General features: G+C 29.8%; 4 protein-coding genes across 5 annotated transcripts; 1 reads left to right on the plus strand and 3 right to left on the minus strand.

Annotated features, from left to right (window-relative positions):
• Positions 1-271: 271 nt before the first annotated feature.
• Positions 272-3,355, minus strand: LOC127256152 (G-type lectin S-receptor-like serine/threonine-protein kinase At5g24080). 2 transcript variants are annotated; one of them, XM_051282000.1, is made up of 2 exons: positions 2,820-3,355; positions 272-2,737 (listed from the first exon to the last, which is right to left on the minus strand). In XM_051282000.1, exons 1-2 carry the CDS (start codon positions 3,056-3,058, stop codon positions 424-426), a joined length of 2,553 nt encoding a protein of 850 aa, XP_051137957.1. In that variant the 5' UTR covers positions 3,059-3,355; the 3' UTR covers positions 272-423. The 2 variants fall into 2 exon arrangements, with proteins under 2 accessions (XP_051137957.1, XP_051137958.1); XM_051282001.1 differs by having other exon boundaries at positions 272-2,726; positions 2,820-2,957.
• Positions 3,356-5,542: 2,187 nt separating this feature from the next.
• Positions 5,543-8,718, plus strand: LOC127256337 (F-box protein At5g52880). The gene is made up of 6 exons (XM_051282308.1): positions 5,543-5,813; positions 5,938-6,092; positions 6,592-6,679; positions 6,902-7,047; positions 7,136-7,260; positions 8,517-8,718. Exons 1-6 carry the CDS (start codon positions 5,605-5,607, stop codon positions 8,643-8,645), a joined length of 852 nt encoding a protein of 283 aa, XP_051138265.1. The 5' UTR covers positions 5,543-5,604; the 3' UTR covers positions 8,646-8,718.
• A 523-nt stretch (positions 8,719-9,241) lies between these two features.
• LOC127256338 (reticulon-like protein B1) lies at positions 9,242-11,937 on the minus strand. The gene is made up of 5 exons (XM_051282309.1): positions 11,618-11,937; positions 10,240-10,420; positions 10,014-10,158; positions 9,717-9,786; positions 9,242-9,612 (listed from the first exon to the last, which is right to left on the minus strand). Exons 1-5 carry the CDS (start codon positions 11,844-11,846, stop codon positions 9,443-9,445), a joined length of 795 nt encoding a protein of 264 aa, XP_051138266.1. The 5' UTR covers positions 11,847-11,937; the 3' UTR covers positions 9,242-9,442.
• A 3,894-nt stretch (positions 11,938-15,831) lies between these two features.
• Positions 15,832-17,250, minus strand: LOC127256367 (probable membrane-associated kinase regulator 2). The gene is made up of 2 exons (XM_051282345.1): positions 16,297-17,250; positions 15,832-16,195 (listed from the first exon to the last, which is right to left on the minus strand). Exons 1-2 carry the CDS (start codon positions 17,174-17,176, stop codon positions 16,095-16,097), a joined length of 981 nt encoding a protein of 326 aa, XP_051138302.1. The 5' UTR covers positions 17,177-17,250; the 3' UTR covers positions 15,832-16,094.
• Positions 17,251-27,913: the final 10,663 nt, after the last annotated feature.

Consider the following 27,913-nt stretch of genomic DNA (forward strand, 5'->3'; position numbering starts at 1 on the left):
AAAGAAAATACTCATTTTATATGAGTTTTTGCACAATCTATCCAATTTAGCCAATTTTTGTATATATATGTTTTTAATACTCATATTCAACAATTATTTTTGTATTTAAAAAATAAATATAAAACATTTTAGATACAAAAGAAATTTACTTGAAGTTTTATTTTTAATTCCTCACTATTCAACTCATACAAATTCGTGTAAAAATACTGTATTCACTCCAAAAATATGTCATCAAATCAATTTAAAACTAAAAATCCAAAACTAATTCAAACCAACCCAAAATATACACTCAACCACTACGAAATCGAGTCCTAAAAAACATGGACATTACAATACAATGGCTTTAGTGACACGTGGATTTCCTTTTCCAACTACAAAACAATAAATCACATTTAAAAAAATTAATTAAAAATCCACGTCACCTCACCTCGGTGACATGGTGGAATAGCTACACGTGGCATTCGACGACGGCTGCGTCGTAACGGTAAAAGAACTTAACGGATTCAACTCCCTCTTCATAGCTCGGTACACATGATCCAACCCTTCCTCCACCAGCTCCACCACCGCCTGCGGCATCGGCGGCATTCTCACCGCCGCCGCCCCCTCCAGCATCTTCACCACCTCCCCCATCGTCGGCCGCACCGCAATCTCGTCTTGAATACACCAAAACGCCGTTTTCAAAGCCCTCTCCACCTCCTCCACCACCACCGCCCCCTCGAGCCGCCGGTCCGCCGCCTTCACCGCTGCGCTGCCGCTCAATTCCTTAAACGCCCAACCCGGGTAGAAAAAATCGTCGGCGTCGTACGACATGTCGAGATTTCTCCGCCCGCCGATGATCTCCAACAGCAGCATTCCGTAGCTATAGACGTCGGCCTTCACCGTGATCGGCCGGTTGCTAACCCACTCCGGCGCGAGGTATCCGCGCGTCCCGCGGACCATTGTCACGACGCGTGACGCCTCCCGACCCATCAGCTTCGCTAACCCAAAGTCTGACACTTTCGGGCAGAAATTCTCGTCGAGCAGTATGTTTTCCGGCTTGATATCACAGTGTATGATCCTGTCCCGGCATTGCTCGTGGAAATACGCGATCCCTCGAGCCGTGCCGATCGCAATGTAGAATCGCGTCGGCCAGTCGAGTAGCCTGTCGGGCGCGTCTCGACCGCCCGACGGGAATATCCACTTGTCTAACGACCCGTTTTTCATGTACTCGTAGACGAGAAGCCGGGACGAGCCCTCGGAGCAATACCCGCATAGTCGGACTAAGTTCATGTGGTGCATCGAGCTAATCGTGTTCACTTCGGTGACGAATTCCTTCTCGCCGTGTGGTAAAACCCGGTCGAGCTTTTTCACAGCGATCAGTGACCCGTCGGATGAATTTCCTTTATATACGCTTCCAAACCCGCCGATCCCAAGTAGCTCGGAGAAGTTTCGCGTACGGTTTTGTAGATCGCGGTAGGTGAACTTCATTGGCCCGCCGGAGATGATTCCGGAAGTTTCTAGAGCCTTCTTTAAGGCTCGTTTACGATGGACGTTCATATACAACAAGCACACGAGCAACGCTATTAAAACCGTCATACTTAGGACTATCGGAAGCACCAAAACCTTCCCTGTTTTACCGTCTAATCCGTTGTCGCCATCGTTGTCGGACTCGACCTTAATGAATAGAGTCGAGCCCGTATCCTCGTACCCGCCAAATTCGAGTCGCCGCAAAACCCAACAATACGGCTTCTCCTCGCTCAACCCGTAAACGGAGGCGACGCATTCGCAATCAGACAAGCACGCGTCGCCGCATTTCGACACTCCCGATATGTCGCTATAGTTCGCGATGACGGCGGAGCCGGAGAAATAGTAGCTCGTTTGTTGGACGGCGGAGATCGTTAAATCCGACGCTAAGTTCTCGCGGCGGGGCCCACATTTTCCGATCACCGTCGAATTCCCCGAGCAATGACTGTCATCATCGCCGTGTTTCGATGTCCCCGGAAGGCACGTGCAAGATGCATTCGTCTTGCTCCGGTCGAGGTTGCATATCCCGTTGCCGCAAATTCCAGCGATGTCGCACGGCTTCGACACTGCAGCCCACTCGGCGACCCACTGGCGGGACCCGTTGACGTCGTTGTCCCACCGGTACAACCGGAGGTTTCCGTTAGCTTCGAGTATTAGTCGCCGGAGAACGGCAGGACGGCCTTTCGTATTTATGGCCGCCGATAGCCCTCCCCGGTCGCCGACATTCTTGTAGACGTACACCGCACCGTCGGCGGCAGAGCCATACACAATCCCGAAGCTGCCGCCTTCGCCGAGAACGGCGACGACGTCTCCAGTCACGTTCGATATGTCGGGTCCCGTCCAATACGACAGGTTTGCCGCCGGCTCGATTTCCGGCGGCGGCGCTCCGGCGACCTCCGGCAAGTTGTAGGTCAGCGCCAGGCTGAGCGAGGTCGGCTGCTGCAGCATTTTCAGCGTGTAGTATCCTTCCTCCGGCGGCGATTTCGCCGACCGGAGCTGTAGCGCCGCCGTCAAAGGTTGGCCGGGGAGGAGCGTGTCCGACGGGTGGGAAAAACTCTGCCACGTAATACTTTGTTCGGGTCCGTACAGGATGAGGTTGCCGTTCTCCGACATGACCGCCGCCTCCGCCGGGGGAGTGGTGGCGTTCGACGTCCAGACGGCGCCGCCGCCGCCGTCGCGGAGCTCGAGGCGGCCGGTGAATTCCAGCGTGGCGCCTTTGGTGACTGGAGAATTTCTATTTCGATTATTCAGAAATTTTGATTTTTTTTTTGTCCAAATTAAGATTATCCATAAATTTATCCAAATTAAATACTTACAGATTAGCCGACCAGACAAGGATTCGATCCCCAGGAAGATTCGCGAACCAAATCCCTAACTGAAATCGATCGTTGTTCGAATTCGCCGCCGGCAAAAACCCAAATGCGAACGTACCGTTGTCGGAAACCCAAGCTCGGTTCTCGCCGGCGATCAATCTCGAGCCGGGGTCGACCCGACCCGCCGAGATGGACCCGAATAGCGTAAGGAAGAAAACCGCGAAGGGATATAATCGGAACATTGAATTGAAATTAGCAGAAATAATAATAAATTTTTTTTAAAAAAATTGAAAATTGAATAAATAGTGGTGGAATTCGGACAAAGGGTTGGCTTGCGAGTAGTTGCGTTATTTATGAGAGAGAAGGGGGAGGACACGTGGGCAGTGGTTGGTGAGCTGCACCTTGAAAAAAAAGGATGGAAATGGCTGTGGTCGGCTGGAGACGATGACTGAGGGGCTGACACGTGTCATCTGATTTAGGGTTTTTTCTTCCATGGATGAGTTTTCTGAATGAATTTTCACACTTGGTGATTGTGAGTGTACGACTATGAACGATGAGATCAATCAACAAAACACCTTCACATTTCAAATTATATATGGTCTATGACCTTTATAAGGTTTGTCCTACCAACAATGTTTATTTCTGTTTTTTTTTTCGACATAATTAAATATATATTCTTCTTTTTTCCCATAATTAAATATTTATTTTTTTTTATACGAAGTTTTAAAAATAATAATATTATATTAGAAATAAAATAAAAATAATTAAAATAACTTTATTAATATATATGATATAAAGATAATGATATTTGTATAATATATTGTAAGTTGTAAAAATATTTGTAATGTTAGGTGGACAGTATATTTACTAAAAAAAAATAGATAAGTATATATATTATTATCTCACAAAAAATTAATATTTAATAAAAATATTATTTTTACTTTACCTACGTAATTTCGTATATCTCCCTGATGATGAAAATACTAAATAAACAACAAGAGTGTTTTGTCCTTAGTATTTAGTATTGTTTACTACTCCTTCCGTCCTACCAAATTAGTTCATTTTTTCTATTTTAGCCATACCACAAAATTAGTCTGACTTTCCTATTACAATAATAATTGATAACTAATACTTTTTATTCATAAAACTTAACTATATTTTATTAACTTACTAATATCTTTAATTTTATTATTTTTTAATTGTAAATTTAGAAGTTGAATTAAAATTTTGAATAATAAAAATAAAATAAATATTTAATATTATATAAATAAATATTCATTTAATTTTAAAATTAAATTTTGATGTAATATATAATAAAAATTTGATGTTTGATTTGAAAATTTATGGTTGAAAAATTAATTAAAAATGAGATTTGATATTATTTTTTTTTTCTTTGTTCAAAAAAAATAAAAAAATAGAACTTATTTATAATGCAAAATTATATACTTATTTTCAATTTTGGTATTTGACGTAAAATATTATATTCTAATACCGTGTATACAATTCAGTTAGAGATGGTTTGAAATAGTATATCGAAAATATCGAAATATATTGTATACCGTACCAAATTTTTTAATTTATTAAAAAAATATATCGATATTGTATCAAATAATCAGTATATACAAAAATTCTAATTTTTTTTAATTACCTATATATACTGAAAATATCTTATTGTATATCGTTATCATACAAAAAAAGTCATATTGTATCGAAATTTTAAAAATTTTTCTGTATTTTTTTACGAGTATGCATGTTATTTCCGTAATTCAGTATTTTTATTTCGCAAATTCGGTATACCAAAATATTTGTACAGTACGGTAAAATATCTTACCAAAAATTTTGTACCGTACGTATGCCATGTGGTATTAAATTTGATATATCATAACGAACTATCTCTAACAATAACCAAATTCAAAAAATTTTATGTATTGTTTATATAATTTATTTTATTACATTTTTTATTATATAAATTACATTTAATTTATTAATTTTTTTTTTTTATCTAAATGCATGTATTGATCTACAATAAATACAATTATTATTATTATTTTTTAAATAACATCTAAAAATTTAATATTTAAAAATGAAAATAAAAAATATTTTAACTTTTAATTTAATATTTTATTAAATAAAAAATATTTAATATAACGTATTATTATATCAATTAATCAAACTAATTAACTATCTAACACATTATTTCTTAAACTGGTATTTTCTTTGTTTTTTTGGACCCACTTACAATGTGACAGTTACGATAAATACGAAAACTTTGAAAGAATATAATTAATAAATAATAATATATTACTAAAAAAAATTTATATTATAGTACAAATAATTATAAATAAAATTTAAAATGTATAATATTTTAAATAAATAAACAAAATGTACGATGTTTGATGTGAGATGAACATGAACAAAACACGAACGCATTTGATGCGACCGAGGGAGCATAATATAAATTGTTACAAAAATTTAATTTAATGCTCTCTTGGATTAAAGTATACATTTAAATATACTAAACAACTTCTTACTGTGAGCCCAATCTTTGTTGGGCAAATATACTAAAGCCCATTTTTATGGGCCTACGTGAAATAAGACCCAATATACTTACCAACAGAGGGTCACTTCTCGTATTACGTATAATTCGGGGGACCAAAGTACAAAAACTTTATCAATATATGGAGTATATAATTAAATTTCATAATATAAAATAAAAAATTCATCTCCTCCGAAAATCCTGTGAAATTCGTGTTCTCGATTTCCTGCAAAGAAATTTTCAGTTCTTCCAATGGGGGCGCCGAATCGAAGGGCCGACGGCAATCTGATCGATCGATACGAATCATTGAGGCTCAGGGAATCGCTCGCGAAATCCTCTCAATACGTCTCCGCCTGCAGGGAATTGAGCTTTATTTTGAAGAATGGATATTCAAAATTCCCCAAAAATCTTCAGTCGCTCGTATTTTATGACGCTATCTTCGCATTCACCCTTCTCCCAGCGTAAGCCACATCCAATCCTCATCGGTGCTTCTAATACAAGCAGCGTTACAGTTGATTCTGGATTTTTATTGTATTTCAGTACCGATTTGATTTTGGTTTCTGTTTCTGTTTCTATGAAATTCAGGATGCAGATGCAGTCTGCAATTTCAGCAGCTAATTTGCTTTTGCAAAGCGCGGAGTCTTCTTTGCCAAAGCAAAAACGAGCAGTGGCGGTTAAGGAGCACAAGAATGCTGTTGTTGCAAGTAAGAGAAAATCGAAGGCAACCAGTGAGGAACCAGGTTAGGTTATTTGATCTTTTATGTGGAATTACATTTGAGGTTTGATTCGTTTGTTTGAGTAATGAAAATTCCAAAAATAACAGTTCGAATCGAAGAAATTTCAGGCCAATTCTGATCGGTTACAAACGATAACGAACATTCTTCTGCCATTCAAATCAGTTCCAAGTCTAAAATCCATAGATTCGTGTGTAGATTATTGATATCCTGTTGGTTTTGGATGTTGCAAATAACTCTCACGGAGCATTCCTTTGGAATTTACGCTGTTTTCATGTTCGTTTCATTGTAGAGATTCCATACATAAACCTCAATTTAGTTCGCCATCGATTCTGCCTTAGCAATCTACACAGATGCTACTTCAACTTCGCACATTGGCTGTGGTTTTGAAACATTTTAGGATTTTTTTATTCAAAAAAATTTCAACACAGAGCAACTATCATCCATTTCTCTGTTCATTGCATTAAAACTTTCTCACAATGTCTTATTATTTCTTCAATGGCAGGATCGGATCCACTGCCGCAGGATGTCCTTGTACATATATTTAGCTTCTTGGATGTGCAGTCTCTAGTCTCTGCTTCTTCAGTATGCTGGTAATTAATTGTTCTATCGATTTCCTAATGCTTAGTTTAGATAAAAGTTTTAGAGTTTTAGACAATTTTGAAAATAGTAAAATGATGATATTTGATGCGATGTTTCGGAAGAGGAAAAATATATATTTGATCGATGTTTTTCTAAAACAAATTATTGTTGATAAACATTGCGAAAAATTCTAAATTCGTTTATGTAAACAGAATCTAACCAGTTTCCTACAGGTCGTGGAATGTTGCAGCTTGCGACAGCCATTTATGGAAACGGTTATATAATTCTTTCTTCCGCAATTCATACAATGCTAAGCACACCAATCGATTAAATTTTGTCGGGGATGAGTGGAGGCGCGCATACAAAACTGCATATAAAGGTATCTTATCACTGCTATGTATTATCGATCAAAATAAACTAAACTGAGGTGCATTGTTTGTGATCCGATTCTTTGATGTATAATGCAGAGTCGTTCGGAAAATTCAATTCGAATAGAGGGTACTGCAGAAGTTGCTTTTCGGTTTTATGGCTAAGCAGCAGCGATTGTTTGATTAGACATTGCTGCCGGATCAAGCCGATGTCCACACAAAAGGTGTGCTCTTTATTCTTAAGTAGACTGATATGCGATTTTGGCTATGGAGGGATCCTCTTCCCCTTTCTTACCCCTACCGCTGCTTGTGTGTATATGTATATATATATACAGTAAAGTGTATGTATATGTGTACATTGTGTGAGAGAGGGCGTAGGGGTGGGGATATAGCCTTGATTCGAGTTAAATTGAGTCAAGATCAAATCCTTGATCGAGTAGATGAACTTGACTCGATAGAAGTGTGTTTGGTTTCTATTTGAAATCAAAATCACCCCTACGGTGGGCACGGTTCGGATATTTGCAAATACGCAAGTATTTGATATCCGAATCGAACCGAACCGAACAAATACCAAAAACTGCGAACTGTATTCGAACCGAAAATTTCGGTTTATCGAAAATATTTACGGTATTTGCAAATAATTTGAACCGAACTGAAAGTAAAGAATAATATATTAAAAAATAATTAAAATTCTAATTAAATCAAAATATTTGCAAATATCCAAACCGAAACCGAATCGAAAAAAATATTAAAAATCGAAATCGAACCGAACCGAACAAATATCAAATATGCAGTATTTGTATTCGAACCGAATTTGCTCGGTTAACCGAAAATTCGGTTCGATTCGATTTTTTTGCCCACCTCTACTATTCAGTCTTGTTTTCAATTAAAAAATACTACTTCATACTCAAAGTATCTATTTTACCATTTTTGTCCGTCTTCACTTCAAAATATTTTTTTCTTATTTTTAAAATGATATTTTTGTAATAATATATTCCCTCATCGCAACTCAACGTATTTTTTTTATCATTTTCGTCAAAAAAAAATTTACACACTTTAAGTGCCACATTCACCCTGGATGAATGAAGTATAAATTGTAAGATTTTTTATTTTTATTTTTAAGTTAAAGTTTACTAGCTCTTCATCCTTATAAGAAATAAGGAGTTTCACATCTTTCCTATATGGAACAATATTCAACGATTTCATGGCTCTCATATTTGTTCCAATTTAAAATCAATCGGTACAAGTAATTTAGTAATTTTTTTAGCGTTGTAAGTAATAGAGAGTTTCTAGTTTTTCAATGTATGGGACTGGACCAATGGAGTAGATTAAAAGGGTTAGAAGATGACATCCATGTGGTTAGAGTTTTTTTCTTTTTCTTTTTTTTTTTTTTTTTTTTTTTTTTTTTTTTTTTTTTAATGTCGAAAATTTACCATCATCATCATCCCTGTTGATGTTGGTGTGTTGGGGGTTTTGGCAGGTTTTTGAGTACATTGTGGATGGGGATATATGTTGGGATTCTGAAAGTGGGAGTGACAGCGACGTAGAAGACATGGATGAGATTGATATGTCTGCCCTCAAGCTGTGGGCCTATCCCAGAATTACTTAATTACGAGTAGTATTTACAACCATGTATAATATGTACTATTAATTTTAATACCCAAATCGATTATGAACTATCACTTCAACTATGTACTGTATTTATTAGTATATGTTAACTCCATCGGATACGTATTCGATATACTATTATTTTTATATACTCCATCCGTCTCAATACAATAGTCTTATTTACTATTTTTGTCCGTTCTAAAATAATAATCTCATTTTCATAAATAATCATATCACCGTAAAACTATCTTTATTATTTTATTATTATTATACAATTGCCACTACTTTTTACACTAATATACTCATAAGGACAAAAAATTATTTTTTACCGATTACCAATATAATATCAATATTTTTTAAATTCAATGCCCAACACAACACGACTATACTTTTGGGACGGAGGGAGTACTAATTAATCCTAATCAACATCATAAATGCCTTATGTTTGAGCCGAAGGCATAGATCAACGGCCGATGGGATCAATTAACATACTCTATCAGAGTGATCAACATATATTTATATATATATTTCAGCATATTTACTTGTAACATAATATAATATATACGGAGAGATGTATAAACATATGCATCAGCAACCTTTGTATGATGTTTGAAGCCCTTAATGGTTAATAATAATAATCACACAATCATTCATTTTAACATTACAATAATCAATAATCGAGAATCAAAAGATACGTGCACGTGTGTGCATTTGATCACATTTAGTGGTAACAAAACAAATTCAAAACTTGCCCCCCACATAAGGTAAGATCAATTACATGACACATTAAAATGGGTTCTAGGCGAACTTCTTACCTTTGAGAGCACCTGTAGGGATTTTGCTCAAATATTTAGCCTTGAGCACACCATATTGTTTCTTCACTTCAGCCTCGGCCTTCTCCGCAAGAGCATCAATTTGGATCTCATATTTTTCATAGAGTACGGGCACCGTCACCAGAATCACAAAGCCTGTATGGATAACCAGCCGAGAAACATTTTAAAAAAAAACTATAATCGAGTATAATAAATATCAACACAAGAACCATTTGTGGGGAAGGAAAAGCACAAATTACATATGTAAAATAGGGTGAGGAAGTTGGCGCAGCATCCCAAGATTGAAATAACCCAAAGCCCTGCGATCACCTGAAAAATCCAAAATCATATACTGTATTTATAGGATTCTTGTCTTATTTAGACAATTTATATATTATAAATATGTATGTATTCTTACGATTGAAATAGAGAATTTCAATTTCATATTTTAATAACAGTAATTGCAACTTTTTAGAAAATATACGGCAAACTTCAACAGAAGTTGCCGTATATAATAGAAACAAGATAAATTATGGCATGAATAACAAACAACATACCGAGAGGAATGTCTTCAAGTCTCCTCGCCCAGAAGCAATCTCTCGGAGGAATGCCAAAGCTCGATTCAATTCAACCCTAAGCGGTGATGCTACACGCACAACAATATCTTCAGGAATAACGACTTTGGGGATATTGACTGGAGACCTACAAAAGAATGAACTTTGTGGTAAAACAATCCGGAAAGTGTACAAATAATACACCGATGGTCTGGATCAAGAACCATACTTGTTGATAAAGGAGGATGTGTTCGACCATAAGTAAAGGATTGCTAGACCAAGAATTAGGATATGGCAAATAAATGTAAGCAGGTGATACTCAAGCACTTCAAATAACACCCAAATTGCCGTCGTGACACCAAGAGCGCTTGCGGAAACCTTCTTCTCCCTCCACAGGAAAATGTCGGCAGCTGCCGGGAAATCAAAATCCATAATAAATGTAAACATTTATATCAATACATGATCTTTGCTTCATGAGTATATTGGTTGCTTATAAGAGTTCTAAGAGTATGCACGTGTATTTAGGGGTGGGCATAGTTCAATTATTTGTAAATATTCAGTATTCAAATCGAATTAAACAAATACTTGAAACCTAATAAGGTATTTGAACCAAAATTTTAAGTTAATCTAAAACATTTAAATAGTTCAAATCAAACCAAATTAAAAAAAATATACATCTAATAAATAATCAAAATTCAAATTAATTATTTGCAAATATTTCAAACAAAATAAAATCGAACTAAAAGTAGATATATATTTCTCGGTCCCAACTCAAAGTACCCTTTTTACCTTTTTAGTCCGCACTCCAAAATATCTCTTTCTTATTGTAAAAATAAGCATACACTAATACCAAATAACCCTTGATTTTTACCAAAATTACAAACATACTATTACACTTACCATTACTTTTTACACTGACTAATAAAATATTATTATTTTTTAATTTACTACAAAGTCCCCCTCTAAACCGAGAGGTAGGGAGTATTTAATTGGGCAAGCATATTAACATAAATAATAGCAACAATTTTTTTAAAAATATAATAATAATAAACTTGATTTAGTTAACCAAAAACATTAAGAATCAAAATCAAATCAAATTGAATCAAAATATAATAATAGTATTTGAATTGGATTTCTTAGGTTAACCTAAAATCAGACTTTTGGTTCGAAGTTCGGTTCGAGTTTCATTTTGTGAAAGTGATCCTTAACTTAATTTTGTGAAAGTGATCCTTAACTTATGGTTAGAAATCTATCATTACAATCAAACACACCATCTAATAATAGCAAACTTTGCAAACACAAACAACACACCATTAACTTGGAAACCAGGGTCAGATAGATCTAGCATAAACTTCACCTCCACAGCAAATTTACCATCATTTACACTCCAGGTTAGCATTAGGCACAACATCTTTGATAAACAAACATATATGTATCTACAGTCAGTGCACATTTAGATCAAAACCTCACAACCTGCAAGTCTAAATAGAAGAATCAAAATAAGAACATAATAATGATATCCAAGCACAATGAAATCCAAACACAGCATTATAAACGCATGCTTCAAACGTAACAAAGTTTTAAAAGGGTGGAAAAAGGTTAGTTACGTTTTCCACCGCCGAGAACTTTGTGCACTGACTTTTCCCGGCCGAACAGACGGTAGATCTTCGAATTCGCCACAGACGACTCCGATTTGGAGTCCTTTTCATCCTCGGAATCGGAGGAAGACGACGACGACGACGACGAATCGCTACCGGGTGATTTCTCGGTGGATTTTTCAACTGTAGTTTCAGCTACAGGCTCTTCCTTCTCGTGCTCTTCAGTATGATCTGCCATTACTCGAATCTCCGATCTCCAAACGCCGCCGTACGCCGATAGAATTTTAAGTCGCCGGTTTGCACGAAATTAAAATGCAGAGGAAGACAGGAGGGAGGTGTGAACCTCTCTTAAATGTATTGAGGTTCGGAATAATCCCCGAAGCTCAGGTTCGGGAGAATCCGTAGCTAGTGTGATTTTTTTATTTGTAACGGAAATCGAGGTCAGAAAACCAAATCTGCATTTATACGTTCGAGGTTTAACGAATGTTAGTATCAGTTAACGGCGTTAGGATTTTCGTTAGGTTGTCGCCACATAAATTCTTTTTCGCAATCTAGCTGCTGAATAAATTTAAATTTGTGTTTTTTTTTAAGAATGTCTGAATTAGTATTTTTTTTTTTTTTATGAAATACAGCACTCTCTTCATCCTAGATAAAATGGATGTGATATTGTAAATACAAAAATTTAAAAGTAAAATATAATTAGTAAGTAATTAAAAAATATATTAGTAAAAATAATTATATATTAAGATACCTAAATAATTTAATTAAAATTTAAAATATAATTAAAGTATATAATTAATTAAAAAACAAATTATATAAAATAGACAAAAATATAAAATAAAGACAAATTATATAAGACGAATGGAGTACTACTATAATATATTTATAATTATTTATTAATTACATTCTTTTAAAATTTCATATGTAAACTAAAACAAGTACTCCCTCTGTCCACAGATAAAGTATACATTTACTTTTGGGACGGAATTTAAGAAATAACAGTATTTTAATTATAGTGCAGTGTAATGATATTTTTGTCTTTGTTTTTTGGTATAAAAGTAATGATGTGATGTAAAATAAGGATATTTGTGGAAAAAATGGGATATTTAATGAAATAATTACTTTGTAATTGAACGTTCCAAAATAAAAATATGTATTCTTTATAGCTGGACGGATGAATAATATTTTAAAATTACAATTAGCTAACTCTAAAGTCTGAATCTTCACAATAAAGGTGACGGCGTCACATCGACGTTGAAAAGAACGTGCTTACATGAGAGTTGATTTTTTGGTCGCCACGTGGCCGCAGATGAATGGTGGACCATGCCTCTCTTTTGAACTTTTACCATTTTAAAAGTATTGTTTTGCGAAAATATTTGGAATATTTTTTTTTAGAAATAATAAATATGTATAGTATATAAATATTTTTGAAAAGACATTGAAAGAAAAAAAAATAGAAAGGATAAAATCACAATATTTTTCTTTTTTTTTTTTATTTTAAATTTTCTGTGGTTTGTTTAGACATTATTTTATTGTAATGCTATTTAAATTATTTAAAATATAATATTAAATATATTCTTTTAAATAAATATTACATTAAATACTATTTATTATTTTTTAAAAGATTTAAAATAAACAGAATCATATTATTCCCGTCCAAGATTAATTAATTTATTTTATCATTTGACATGTACAAAATTAATTCATTTTATTATGTAATAATTATAATTTCCATGTATAAGATCTTATATTTTAATTCTTATTACAATAATACAATTGTTTTGAAAATTTACTATTAAAGAGTAAATGAATATATTGAGTCTAGACAAAGAGAGTAATATAACTATCAATAACAATATAAGGTTTTATTTACATAAATACTTTTAAAAAATTTTAATACTATTAATCAAGTAATTTATTTTTAATTTAAAAAAAAATGGCATCAATATATATATATAGTATCAAATAAAATATAAAACCTTTTATTATTTTAAAATTTTCCGAAATATCCAACTTTAAAAATTTTTAAAAATATTTTTAAATTACGTTTATTTATTGATGATTTTATTTTTCTCCTTTTTATTAATGTATAAAATTATTTTGAAAAAAAATAAAGGTAAATTATTTTCAAAAGCTGCATTGTGTGGGCCATGTATAAAGGGCCTAAAGTATAAAATATAATGGACCCAATTGATTAGGTTATGTAGCCTACCTCTCGAATGGGCATATATTTATAATGGGCCTAAAGTATAACATATAACTATTTTTATTACATATTTTCACTTTTATTGAAAAATAAAATATTTATTTATGGTAGGTATTATAATAATTTTTTTTATAATAAAAACTAATATTATATTTTTGCTAGAAAAATAAAACTAAGTATTTTTTTTATAACAGACAAAAAAAAGAGTATATTTTCATGACAGAAAGTAATGTTTTTCCTTTTTTTTACCTTTTAAAATAATCATTTTCCTTACCCCGGGAAAATTATACTATTTTTTTTGGACACGGAGACTAAAAATAATGCTCCCTCCGTTCCAAAACTATAGTTCGGGTTGTGTTTGGTACGACATTTAAGGAATATTGATATTATATTGGTAGTGGATAACAAGGACGGATAAAAGACTTTTATATCATTGTGAGTGTAGTAGTGATAATGAAAAAGTAAGGGTAGTTTTTTACAGTGATATAATTATTTATAGAAATGAGACTATTATTTTGAAACGGACAAAAATAGTAAACAAGACTATTGTTTTGGAACGGATAGAGTAATATTTTAATATAAAAATAAGATAGGTAAAAAAAAAAGTTAATGTATTATAAGAAATTTATTAAAAATTTGGTTAAAAAATGATGCAAGAAATATAAAAAGTATGACAAATTTAATATTATTTTTTAAAATATGGATAATAGAACTATTTATTATAAATAAATTGTCTATAAATTAAATAGACATTTATTATATAAAAAATTATTGCAATTATATTACAATCAAATTTTAAATACATTATAGTCTCTTATATATGTTGATTTTATTTTTGGTTAAATGATAAATTTTATTGAACTATATATATTTGTAGTACAGACCATTAAAAGTTAAAATATATGGCTTAGATATGTTTGTGTGTTGGATTGTTTGTAAGATTAGTAAAAATATTATTAAAAAATTGAGCTAGTATTTTAAATTTAATATTGAAAAACAAGTGTTGAATGCAATACTTATAATTTTGTAAGTATCTCTAATTCATCTAAACCATAAATCTGTATCTAATAAAATAGTTGTATATACACCATTTAATAATAGTGTTACTGGATTACCTTCCCAACCAACCCGAGAACACAAATTAAATTATTGGACACGGACCCGTCACGTGCCGTAAGTTGTGGGCAATGTAAATTCTATTACACCACTCGGACTCGAACACCATTGATAAGGACTTCTTGCTTAATATGCAAACTATGTTAAAATAAGACTGCTTCAAGTTCAGTTTTAAATTGTTAATTTTTTAATAGGAAAATATTAAAAACCATATCACTAATATAAAAAATAATATTTAGTATGGAATTGTAAATATATATTTTTAATAATAACAATCAAACAAACTCTAAATATAAAATAAGATTTATTTTTCTTTTTACTAGTCAAAGGACATTTAATTTTAATGAGATGTATAAGAATAATAAATATATAGACCAGTTAAAAAAAAAAAAGGAAGAAATATGAGCAGCAACAAAAGCAGAATCAATGTATGAGGTGAGGTGTCCACAATAATACCTTTCCTTTTTCTTCTTTATCTTTGGCGATGTCATTTTGCTAAAGCTTAAAATGGTTTCAAAATTAGCTTTTCTGATGTACAAAGCTAAAAAGAATTTCACAAAATGGAAGTGAAAAATAAAAATGCTAATATGGCAAAAGTGGGAAAAAGATACTGGAGATTTCATACAGGACACTTTATAACCAAACTAGTGAATTTTGCATCATTGAAATCCATAAATGGAAATGATCATGCCTTTGATTTGAAGCAGAACAATCCAATCCAATCCAATATATGTTCATTTCATTTCACAAATCTAAAATCATGAGGATTCAGGTGCACGAAACAACTTTAATCATATCATTCCAACACCTCAATAAATCACTGCACATAAATTTATACTATAGATTTCACAATATGCATATATATGTGTGTGTGTGTGTGTTTTTGTGTTCATGAGCAGAGGTTGGAAGGATTAGAGGAGATTTGATTAATTAATAAATTAATTTCTACAGCAGAAGCTAGATTCTACTCATTGGACAATTCAGACTACTCACAGCACATACACGTTAAAATTTTCAGATTCTTTACATAAAGTAGAAGCGTCAAAAATACAACCCTACCATAATTATAGCCACGGAAAATGACGTCAGCGTAGCATCATCATTTAAGGCTTTTTACTGTTACCTGTTCAAGGAAGCTATCACGTTTTATCTGCCTGCAGTTATTCAAATGCTGCAACGTTTTGGCTCCTCACACGAGGTTCTTAATGTGGATCTCGAATTCTGATGCGAAGGATCGCTTGAAGATCGGAATAAGTGCGAGAATTCTGATGAGATTTATCAAAAGGAAAGTAATTAGTAAGGAATTTTATTATGGGAGAGGAATTTTTATTGTAGTTATTGATTAAGAGAGGATGAGTTAGTGTACCTTGGGATGAAGAACTGTATGATTTTTTACAGTGAAGAATGGCGCCTTGGATTCCGTCGTGTTGTTCGAGCAAGGAATCGTCTCTCCGTTGGACAGACGGCGGATCCACCGCCGCGGATCGGATTTTAGCTAAGTTCCTTGTCGCGATCTTAAAGCTCCCCACTCTACTCCCCTCGGAGAATTTTTTAGGCGAAAGGTTCACCGGAATCGTCATCGGTGAAGAGGACGGCGTCGGAGAGTCCGCTAGCTTCGTCTTTTTCGACGCCTTAACGTAGAAAGGCTTAATAAGCTTCAGATACTTCGGAACCGATTTTTCGGAGGAGAGTACGTGAGCAGAAGCCTCGGAATCAAAATTTTCCTTCAGCATTTTGCTTCTCAAGCTATTATCTCTAGCAAGAAATGGACCGGCGGGCATTTCAGCTACTCTGCATTTCCCGGCGAAACGGTTGCTGCTTCCATCGATTTTAGATGATTTTGCGAACTGATTCAACGGACTCCCCTTCGCCTCCGAAATCGACTCAGCTCTCTCGCATTTCGACGATTTTTTGAAGCCTAACATGAACACCTTCAACTTCGGAGTCGACCGCAGGATAGCAACCGGAGACATAGCCTTAGAAATGGCAGAATCGTCATTCTTACTCAGGAAAACATCTCTCGGAGACTCAATAAACTGAGCATCCTTCTTCAAAACCTCATCTCCTCCTTTGCCCGCACCTCGACCAGGCGAATTGAAAACCAAATCGAAGAACGACTCTTCGTCATCGGTCTCTTCATCGTCGTCAGTAACAAACGCCGCATTCCGCACTTCGTCCACTTCAGAGCTCGCATAGCCTCCGACCACCGCATTTCTCCAGAACTTCAGTATGCTGAGAGCTTCCATTAGAGATCAAAAACAGAGAGCCCAAAGAAGAAAACGAAAATGAAAAAACAAATGCACAGAGAGAGTTTCAGTCAAGGCACAGAACTGAACTGTGAAGCTTGGGAGGTTTAATATAGAGGCGGAGCTAAGGCCGCGTTTGGACTGGTGCAAAAAAGGCGAGAAACGTGAGGAAGGAGTAAAGTGAAAAAAACAAAAACAAAAAGACGCTGGCAAACAGAGCGTTAAGGGTCAGAGGAGGGGGTAATTGGGAAATTTGTATTTATGTGTGCAGCAGAATATATGCAGACTGAAATTTCTGCTTCAGCCTTTTGAAATTATGAGCATTTGAAAGTGTGACGCCAAATAGGCTTAGTACGAAAAAACCATACCAAAAAGTTTTCGACAAAAAATATTCTCGAAAAGGACTGTTTGCAAATATATTACGGTGTTAAATAGGAGTTTGGATTTTTTTTGTTTTTTTATATTTTCAAAAATTTCGTCATAAATTTTTATTTTGTTTCTTTGTAATTTATAAAAGAACAAAAGAAATGATCATAAATTTAGCAAGCGAAAAAAATAATTTATTTTAATATTACACTAAATTTATTTTTTTTCATAAAATGCTATATTAAACACTAGTTTTTACTGGTCTTAAAAACTAATAATAATTCAAAATTATTCGTTACCTTTTAATTTTCGCAGTGGTTTTATTATTTGAATTTTACATTTTTTTAAAAATGTGTATTTTTTTATATAAAATATTATATCAAATACTCTCAGTTCGGCTAAGTAAAAAATTATATAGTTGCTTATGCGTCATTGTACTTGATATTAAAAATAGACAACGGATATGTATTGATTAAATTTATACATAATACAGTTAAACTGATTTATAATATAATACATATTGTATTATAAGTATGTATAAATATATGTTTATTACTGTCTGTATAACATATGTTGATCTGATTTGATAGCATCAGCAAGTTGATCCATGCCCTTAAAAATATTGTTATATTTTTATAATTTTTTATATAATTTTCATTATGTTTATATTCTAATATTCTGTTAGTATTTTTATTTTTTTTGATTTACATTAAGTTTTAATATAATAATTAGTATTTAAAAAATAATTATGATTTGATCGCATCAGCGAGTTGATCCATGCCCTTAAAAATATTGTTATATTTTTATAATTTTTTATATAATTTTCATTATGTTTATATTCTAATATTCTGTTAGTATTTTTATTTTTTTTGATTTACATTAAGTTTTAATATAATAATTAGTATTTAAAAAATAATTATGATTTTGTCTTGTATAAAAATAAATAAATAAATAAATAGAAAATATTTGATTTAGTGTCAAATTATATATTCTATACTATAAATTATGTATTCAATGTATAATGCTTTGAAAATTCAGTGTCAAAATTTTAAAATATATAGCAAAGATAGAGCCTATATCATTGAGCAAAAAAATTCCTATGTTAGGAATTTTCTAAATTTGCTTAAACACGTTGTTGGGGAGTGTTTGGTGCTATAAAACTAATAAAAAAAATAAATAAATAAAAAAATAAAAAAACTAATTTTCAAAGTAAATAAATATTTTGTACTATGTCAAGTTGAATAAAAAATATATTTAAACTAAAATTACGTGTAATGTTATCAATAATAGGAGATAAAATAAACAAAAAATATATATATATAAATTATGATGCTTCCTTTAACTAGACATTTCTGGATATTTTTGAAAAATAATAATAATAATAATAATTATTGATGTAATATTTTGTGATAGTTTTTTAAAAAAATTAAATAATATCATATTCTTCAAAATTATTGTATAAACTAAATAAAATAGGAGTACTATATTTATTTTTAATAAAAATATTTGATGTGATATTTTTATATTATTGTTTTTTGTTACTGTTGTGAAAAATGTATTTTAGTTATTGTTTTTGTAAAATAAACTCATATGATTTAAAGTATGATTTTGTTTGAAAATTTAAAATTTATTTATTATGCAATATTACGATGCTTTTGGTAAAAAAAAAAAAAAAAAAAAAAAAAAAAAAAGAAGGAGTACTTCATCACGTATCAAAAAGTATTCTCATATTTTCCGACCCAAGTCTTAATATAACTATATAAGCGTGTATTTTTTAATTACTTAATATGTTTTTTAGAACAACTTGAAAAGAAAAGTATGAACATAACTGAATGATAGATAGAATAAGCTATTTGAATGTTGAGATATTTTGGATTTTTTTTTTTTTTTTTGTGGCATAAAAAAATAAAATAAAATAAAAATTGTGATATAAATATGTGTTGATGTGATGTTTTGAATGTAAAATTAGATTTCAGTTTAATAAACTAAATAAAAATTGAATTTTGATTTGATATTTTTGGAGAAAAAAAAATTAAAATAGTAAAATCAAATGTAAAACCTGACAAGTAAACACACTATAGTGTCAAGTTGTATTCGAAATACAAGATAGGAAGACATATTGGACATTAATCTGTACTTACCGATAAGGGGACGTATTTTTTTTTTTATCTAAAATTTTTCAAATTTACCTATTTAAATTTTATATTTTTTAACAATAAATTTTATCAAATATTATTTAATACTAAATTTAAATCAAATTTTTTCAAACTCGAATCAAAGAAACGCACCCAAACTATTATAATATGACATTATATAAAATGTAAATAAAAATGTAATCCGACATATGGAATAATATTACATAATATTAGTTTATATATCACATACCAAAAAAAACCAATGAATCTTTAAATTACAATGTGACACCACAATGCAAGAATCAACACAAAATATGTCATATTCATTTAATCCACGTACTAATAGTCTATATTTTTATATAGGGAAAAATTATTTTTGTCCAAATATAACAAAAATTCATTAATTTTGGTTTTAATATAAAAATCTTATCAATTTTGATCATAATATAACCAAAACTTATCATTTTTTTGTCATAATATAAATTTTTTATCAATTTTAGTCTAAATATAATCAAAATTAATTATTTTTTTGTCTCAATATAATCAAACCTTGTCTTTTTTAGTCAAACCGTCAACAAACTGACGGAAAATGCTGCAAGATTGTGCAATTTCTTCAAATATAAATATAAAGTTTGATTTTTTTTCTTGTCAGCTTTTTCTGTCGGTTTATTGACGGTGTGAGACAAAAAAAAAGTTTTGATTATATTATGACAAAAAAAAATAATGTTTGATTATATTGAGACAAAAAATAATGAGTTTTGGTTATATTGAGACTAAAATTGATAAAAATTTATATTTGGACAAAAAATGATGAATTTTAGTTATATTGAGACCAAAATTGATAAGTTTTTATATTGAGACAAAATTGATGAATTTTGATTATATTGAGATCAAAAATAATTTTTTCCCTTTTATATACTATCGATTATAAAAATATCTTTTAATGGTATTTACGTTATCCAAATATAATCGTAGGCTTCCTTTTACAAGAGCGCGCTTTCTTTTTACAGAACTGACAAAGACAAACACGCTTTTAGAACAAATCCAAAAAAATAAAAAAGAACAAAGGCAAGCAGCACCACAGCTCAGTTTCGTAACCAGTGAACATTTCTACAATATTATAATTATTATTGTTATTATTATTATTATTAAGCCACTTTAAACAGAAGCATCAGATCTGAAATATTGACCATCAAAATAGCCCAAAAAATAATTAAAAAAAAATAATAATGAAAGTGAGAAAATGATGGAACAATAGAAGTGAAGAGATGAAAATGCCAAAAAGGAATATAGTTCTGGAAAAAGAACACATTGAGATAGTGACAAGAAACTTCTAAAATTTATATATATTTAAAAAAATAAATAAAATTATAAGAGAGAAAAATACCCAAAAGAAAATTAAAAGATAAAGAAAATCAAAAGGTGAAGGTGAGCTTTCAGTTTTCTTTTTTTCTTTTTATTTAATATATATAAATATTTTTTCTTTTTGGTTTTATATGAAAAATATATATTTATAAGGACGGGTCAGCAGATGCATTTATTGGGGCTTGCGTTTAGCAGATGGGGCACGCCGGGTAAGATATAGAGCTCCCGGGTGTTTAGGTCCATTTCAATCTGAACCGTTTATTGATGATGTGACTGTGGTTGATTTGAAGGGGGAGTCGGGAAGGCAGGAGTTGGAAAAATTTGTTATGGTCAGAGGGTGACTGGCTCCGACTGTTTATTTTAAAGCTTTGACTTGATGAATTAATCCGACGGCTGAGATTTGTTGATTCTTTTAATGGTCCAAAAAGCGATTTTTTTAAAGAAAAATAAAAGAAATAAAGAAGGGGCTTTAGTTAATAAAAGCAGCAAACAACGTGGGAAACAAAAGGGATAAAGAAACAAAGTCAAAAGACTGTAGACGAGGTAAAAATAATCAAATATAAAAATAAAAATTCAACTTTTAATTAATTAATAGTTTTTACTACTAATTAATTATTATTTATGCTATATTTATACATATTTTAATATATTTATCATATAATATATATTATATTATAATAGAATATATATTATTTTAAAATGCATCGTATATTATATTATGTGTATATATATTCTGATCATTTGTATAACATATGTTTATCGGATCAAATCAACATCATATTTACGGGCCGAATTAGCATAAGAGTTGCAACTTATATTTAAATAAGAGTTTTAAAAAGTTCGTAAATTTGTATAACCTTGTATTAAAGACAATTTAAATATGATGTATTATCAGTATAATACATGTAACCAAACTGAAATATAAATAAATATATGTATATACACATATTCTCTTCGTCCATGAACAATTTATTTATTTTATCATTTTGCTTTACTTTAATCAATATATTTATTTTTAAATTTAATAAATTTTTATTCCACACAAATAATAAATATAGTATTTACTTTTCACTTAAACTTACCGCTATATCGTTGTCCTATTTTTCAATATATTCATTATCGGCATGGATGGTAATTCAGGTCGGTTCGATTTTTCTGCATTGGGTCGGCTCGACCCATTTATGAACATTTGCGATCAAGTTATATTTTCAATTTTATCATTATTTCATTAGTTATACATATAAAGATATTAAATTTAAAATATGATTTTATAAATCAGGCCGGTTCATGCACGATCTGATTCATGGGCATGCCGGATCAACCTTGGCTTGAAAAAATTCAAGGTTATTTTTTGAGCTAAAATACTACTCCCTCCGTCCCACATATCATGTCCACGTTGCCGTTTATGTCCGTCCCACATACCATGTCACTTTCCTTTATGAAAAATGATTATACACTTTAATCTCATTTTAAACTTTTTAATTTTATTTTTTTAAAAAAAATTTAATTAAACTAATTAGTTATCTTAATCTTAATTTATAATTATTTATATTATAGGATAATTATTTTCACTGATACATTTTTAATTATCTACTAATTACACCCCTCCTAAAATACCGTATCTACAGTGTAGCAGACACGGTATGTGGGACAGAGAGAGTATTTTTTATTTTTTTTAAAGTCGAATTCGAATCAAATTTTCGGATCGTACTTATTTTGCCAGCTCTAATTATCATCGATTATATTTCAAAACAAATGGGGTATGTTTGGTTGTGATTTCACTTTGAAATCACCACTATTCATTATATACGATTTCTAATAAAAATATATTATTTTATCTCTAAAAAATATAATGTTAAATTATTATTTAAACAAAAATTAAAATAAAAGACTTCATTTCAAATTAATTTTAAATATAATCAAACAAATCCGAAAAAAAAGAATAAAGTATTTAGTGTATATACAGAGAGAGACACTCAGACCACTAGAACAATGAATCGCATGTCTCCGGTCAAGGTGTCTCTCGATTTTCATGTAATAAATCAAACCTATATATAGGCTATGGCCATATGTGTTAATGACCTATACATACAAGACAAAATGAGTTTGTTCATTCAATCATAATTCTCTAAAACGTTTATTATTATTATTATTACTATTATTATTCCTTACAAAAATATAATATTCATTTTTTTAATGAATTATATATTTATATAATAATAATTTTGAAAAAATAAAAACAGAAGAGAATAAAACCAATAATTTTATATATATTCTTGCTAAGATATTGGTAATTAATTGTTTATAATGTGAAAGAAAGAAGCATTAGTGTTGGGAAATGCAATTAAAATCTAATTTTTAATTCAAAATATTATAGTATTACATATCTATATATTTTTTCTTTAATTCAAAGTTTTGTTATTTTTAAAATTAAATTTGATACTCTCAAAGTTGAATAAAAATGAAAAGAATTTAAACGTATTGATCATATTATTTATATCAATAATGTGCATGTTCGTTTTTTAAAAACCGAAAAATGCGCAGAAAAAACATGTATTGATTTATAGACTTATCTACAATTTCAACGCACAGATCTGTATAGCTTGAGGGCCAGAGTATTACACTATATATGTAGAGATTTAGATGTAATAAATTTGTCGTAACATAATTACAAATGAAACTAATTCTAAGTACTATTTCCCTTTTGCAGTAATCAATTTGTCCCTATGTTTAGATGGCACAATTAATACAACATTACTCTATAATTCAATATTAACTAAAATGCCTTTTAAAAATACAATGAGTATTACTGCATAGGTCAGTGATTCATTCGATAAAACACCATATTTTAGATAGTGTAGATTAATAAATTATTATTTTAAATAAGCAAGTGCTGTCGATATTTTAAATATTTTATTTCAATAAAAAAATTATTTATTTATTTATAATTAACTTAAAATTAATTTTATAAAAATAAAAAGTTTTAAATATAAATAAAAATAATTATTTATTGACGAGAGATATAAAAATAAAAGAGTTTTGAGTAACTCCCATGCGTAAGAAGTTTAAAATTTAATTAAATTGATTTATATTTGTGAAGTATGTTTATAAATAAATTTATTAAAGATAGAAAAAAAAAAATCAATCATTTTGTTAATTGTAGAAGAATCAAAATGAAAAAATAATTATAGTGATGTATATTTAATTTTTAATCTTGTTTATGACAAAAGCATTGTTATTTATTACATGTCCTTCAATTATCATCATACATTGCTTTTTAAATGTTTCAAAAGCAACAACCAAATTCATACACTTAGGCTTTGTTTTATTGTTAATGATAAATTCATTTCCTATTTTTTTAAAAAAATATATATATATTCAAATTAAGTATTATATTCAATAATTATTCTATTAAAAAAGACGAATTGTAGCTTGTTTCCTTTGATTATGTGCATGCAAAGGGTTTTTGTTTTTTTGTTTTTCAATATTATTAATATGCAATTTCATATTGTTCTCGGTGAAAAAATATATTTTATATATATATTTTTTTAGGTTTTATTGTATTTTAACTTTGAATTTTTATTTTTTTTTTAAATGTGATCTTTTATGTGAGAGAATAATAATTTTTTTATAAAAAATTGAAAAAAAAATATACAAATTAACAATAAATCAAAAAAATAGCAACCGTGTATTTGTTTTGTGTTTTGATATTTTTTATGTAATGTATAAGAAACTGTGTAAGTAATATAAAAATAAAAATATAGTGTAGTATAGTATTAGTTTTTTTTTGAAGAATTATGTTTAATATTTTTGTTAAAAGAACAAAGCTTTGGAATGAAACAATAATTGAAATAATGTTTTATAATAAGTAAGAGAAGAAAAATAAAATTTACCCCCTCAGTTCCTATTCAAATGGGCCATTTAGAATTATGCAGTAGATTAAAAAATAACTGTATTTTATTAATCAGTGGAAGCGTGTAAGAAGTTTTGACATTTTTGTTATGTAAAAATTAATTGCATGTATAATTATATGTTTCTAATTTATATAAGAGTGAAGGGTATTTTGTACTAAAAATAGAAAAGTGATATTTTAGAGTGAGACTGACAAATAATTAAAGTTTCACTTTGAGTTGGGACGGAGGAAGTATTGTCGATGAATTTTATAATATTTAAAAATTATTAATGAATACAGAAATTTGAGCATTTAATGTGATGGTATGTGAATTAAGGTAAATATTCATTGTTTTTATTTTTTGAAAAGTTATTTTATTATTGATTAATTTTTATTTCATAAATATGTATTTAAATAAAACCCAATTCCCATTGAATTTAAATAAATTTCAAAAGCAAATTTCTAATTTAACATATCTGGGTTAAATATTTAGCAATATTCTGAATATTTTTGGTTAAATAAATTTATATGTATTTATTTACTTATAAAATAAAATAAAATACAAAAAGAATTAAGGTAAAGTGATGCATTGATTCAGTGCACAGACATAATTTTGGCTCCCAACGAACATCAGATACTCACTGTTCCCATCGTCGATATTTCCATTATTTTTATTAATTTATTTAATGTTCCTACGGGCTATTTATTTTATAATGTTAAGACAAGAATATTAAAAAATAATAATATTTTAATATAAAATAAAATATATAAATATTGATACTATATTAGTAGTTGGTAGAAATTACGGATAGAAGATTTTTTTGCTCATGTGAGTGTATTAGTGTAAAAAGTAGTGACAATTGCGTAATAATAATAAAATAATAAAAATAATTTTATAATAATATAATTATTTATAAAAATATGACTATTATTTTAAAACGGACAAAAATAATAAATAAATTATTATATTACGAAAAAGTAAATACTTAAATTTCTATATTTACGGTATATAAACACGGGAGATGAACATAGAGTGTATATTTGTACGGTAAAAAAGGAAGGAAAACGTCAGCAAGGACTTAAGAAGGCATTAAAAGTAGAAATACATTGAATTGAATGGAATTACTAAATGCTATTAATGTAGTTGTAGTACGTGTCCTTTAATTAGTTTATTAATTAAATTAAATAAAATAAAAGTTGACTCCTTATCCGTTAAGGAAGGGCTAAACATGGAATTAAGGAGACATACTTGACACGTCACGCCGGACATCATACACACATACATGCATGCATTATTCACTTACTCAACGCTGCTAGGTTGCTGACTGTTTAATTTACACAATATACTTTCATTTATTTGTTATTATTTACTTTTAAAAAATATCACATCAAATATATTTTTTATCTCACAAAATATTAAATTAAATATTAATCTTATTTTTTTTTAAATTTCTAAATTTCAAAAAATCTCCAAAAATTTCTATCTAAACAAACCCTACTTCGAGAGTAATTTGTACAGTGTTTAGATGTTTATTTTAATAATACTTTCTCCATTCCAGAACAATATATCTATTTTTTATTTTGGTCCGTCTCAATAACAAAGTATCTATTTTTTTTTTTTTTTTTAATAATTGTACTGTCTACCTAACATTAGAAATACCTTTTTAATTTACAATATATTACACAAATATTATTATCTTTATATTATATAATACTAATAAAGTTAATTTAATCTTTTTATATTTATTTTTAATATATTTTAATATAATATTAATATTTTTAAAATTACGGTAAAAAAGTAAGTATATATAAAAATATGAGATGGAGAGAGTAGTATAAAGACTTAAGTTCTTTTACCCTTTTTTATATATAAATATATGATAAAATAAAAGTAAACTAGTAAATATGTGTTTAAAAAATTATTACTAATTAGTAGTATGATCCACAACTACTGACAAAATAAAATGTAAATATTTGAATTAGATCGACCAAAATATAAATATAAATATGTAAACGTTAGAAGTGTACGATGGAGTATAAAGTTGTAAAAATATTAAAAAAATAACATTTTTTTCTTATTTTTAATATGTATATATATCATATTTATTTTTGAAATAATATTCTTTCCATCTAACTAAAAGATGCTCTATCGTAAAGGTAGTTTGGGGGTTGAATTTGTGATCGTGAGGTCATAGGTTCAAAACCCCGATGTCTCAGGTCACCTGTTTGCAGGGTATTAGGTAAATGATCACTTTATAATTGAGCAACTCAAAATAAATGGAAAGATTACCGTTTACTTTTGTGTAATATAGTGTAAGTTAAAATGATATTTATTATGTTAGGTATGTAGTACAATTACTAAATTAGGAAATAATAATCTTGTTTTTGAACGAACGGAAATAGAAAATGGTCAATTTTAATAAGACTTGAATGAATAATCCTCCCTCCGTCCCAATACAATAGTCTTGTTTACCATTTTTTTCCGTCTCAAAACAATAGTCTTATTTCCATAAATAACCATATCACCATAAAATTACTCATATTTTTTATTTTTTATTACACAATTGTAATTAATTTTTATACTAATACACTCACGAGGACAATAAATTTTTTATTCATACTTTTTACTCACTACTAATATAATATCAATATTCTTAAAATTATGTGCCCAATTCAGTAGGATTATATTTATGGCAACGAGGGAGTACGAAATAAATGCAATAAATGCACTGTGTAATTTAAAATCAATTACTTCCTCTGTCCAAGATATCATGTTCATGTTGCTGTTTCTGTCCGTCCCACATACCATATCACTTTTCTTTTTTGGAAAATGATTACACACTTTAATTTCATTTTAAATTTTTTTAATTTATTTAAATTAATTAGTTATCTTAATCTTAATTTATAATTATTTATATTATAGGATAATTATTTTCACTAATACATTCTTAATTGTCTACTAATTATACTTCTTCTAAA

The sequence above is a fragment of the Andrographis paniculata genome, unplaced genomic scaffold (assembly GCF_009805555.1).
Source record: "Andrographis paniculata isolate CXL003 unplaced genomic scaffold, ASM980555v1 Contig55END, whole genome shotgun sequence".
Taxonomy (NCBI): domain Eukaryota; kingdom Viridiplantae; phylum Streptophyta; class Magnoliopsida; order Lamiales; family Acanthaceae; genus Andrographis; species Andrographis paniculata.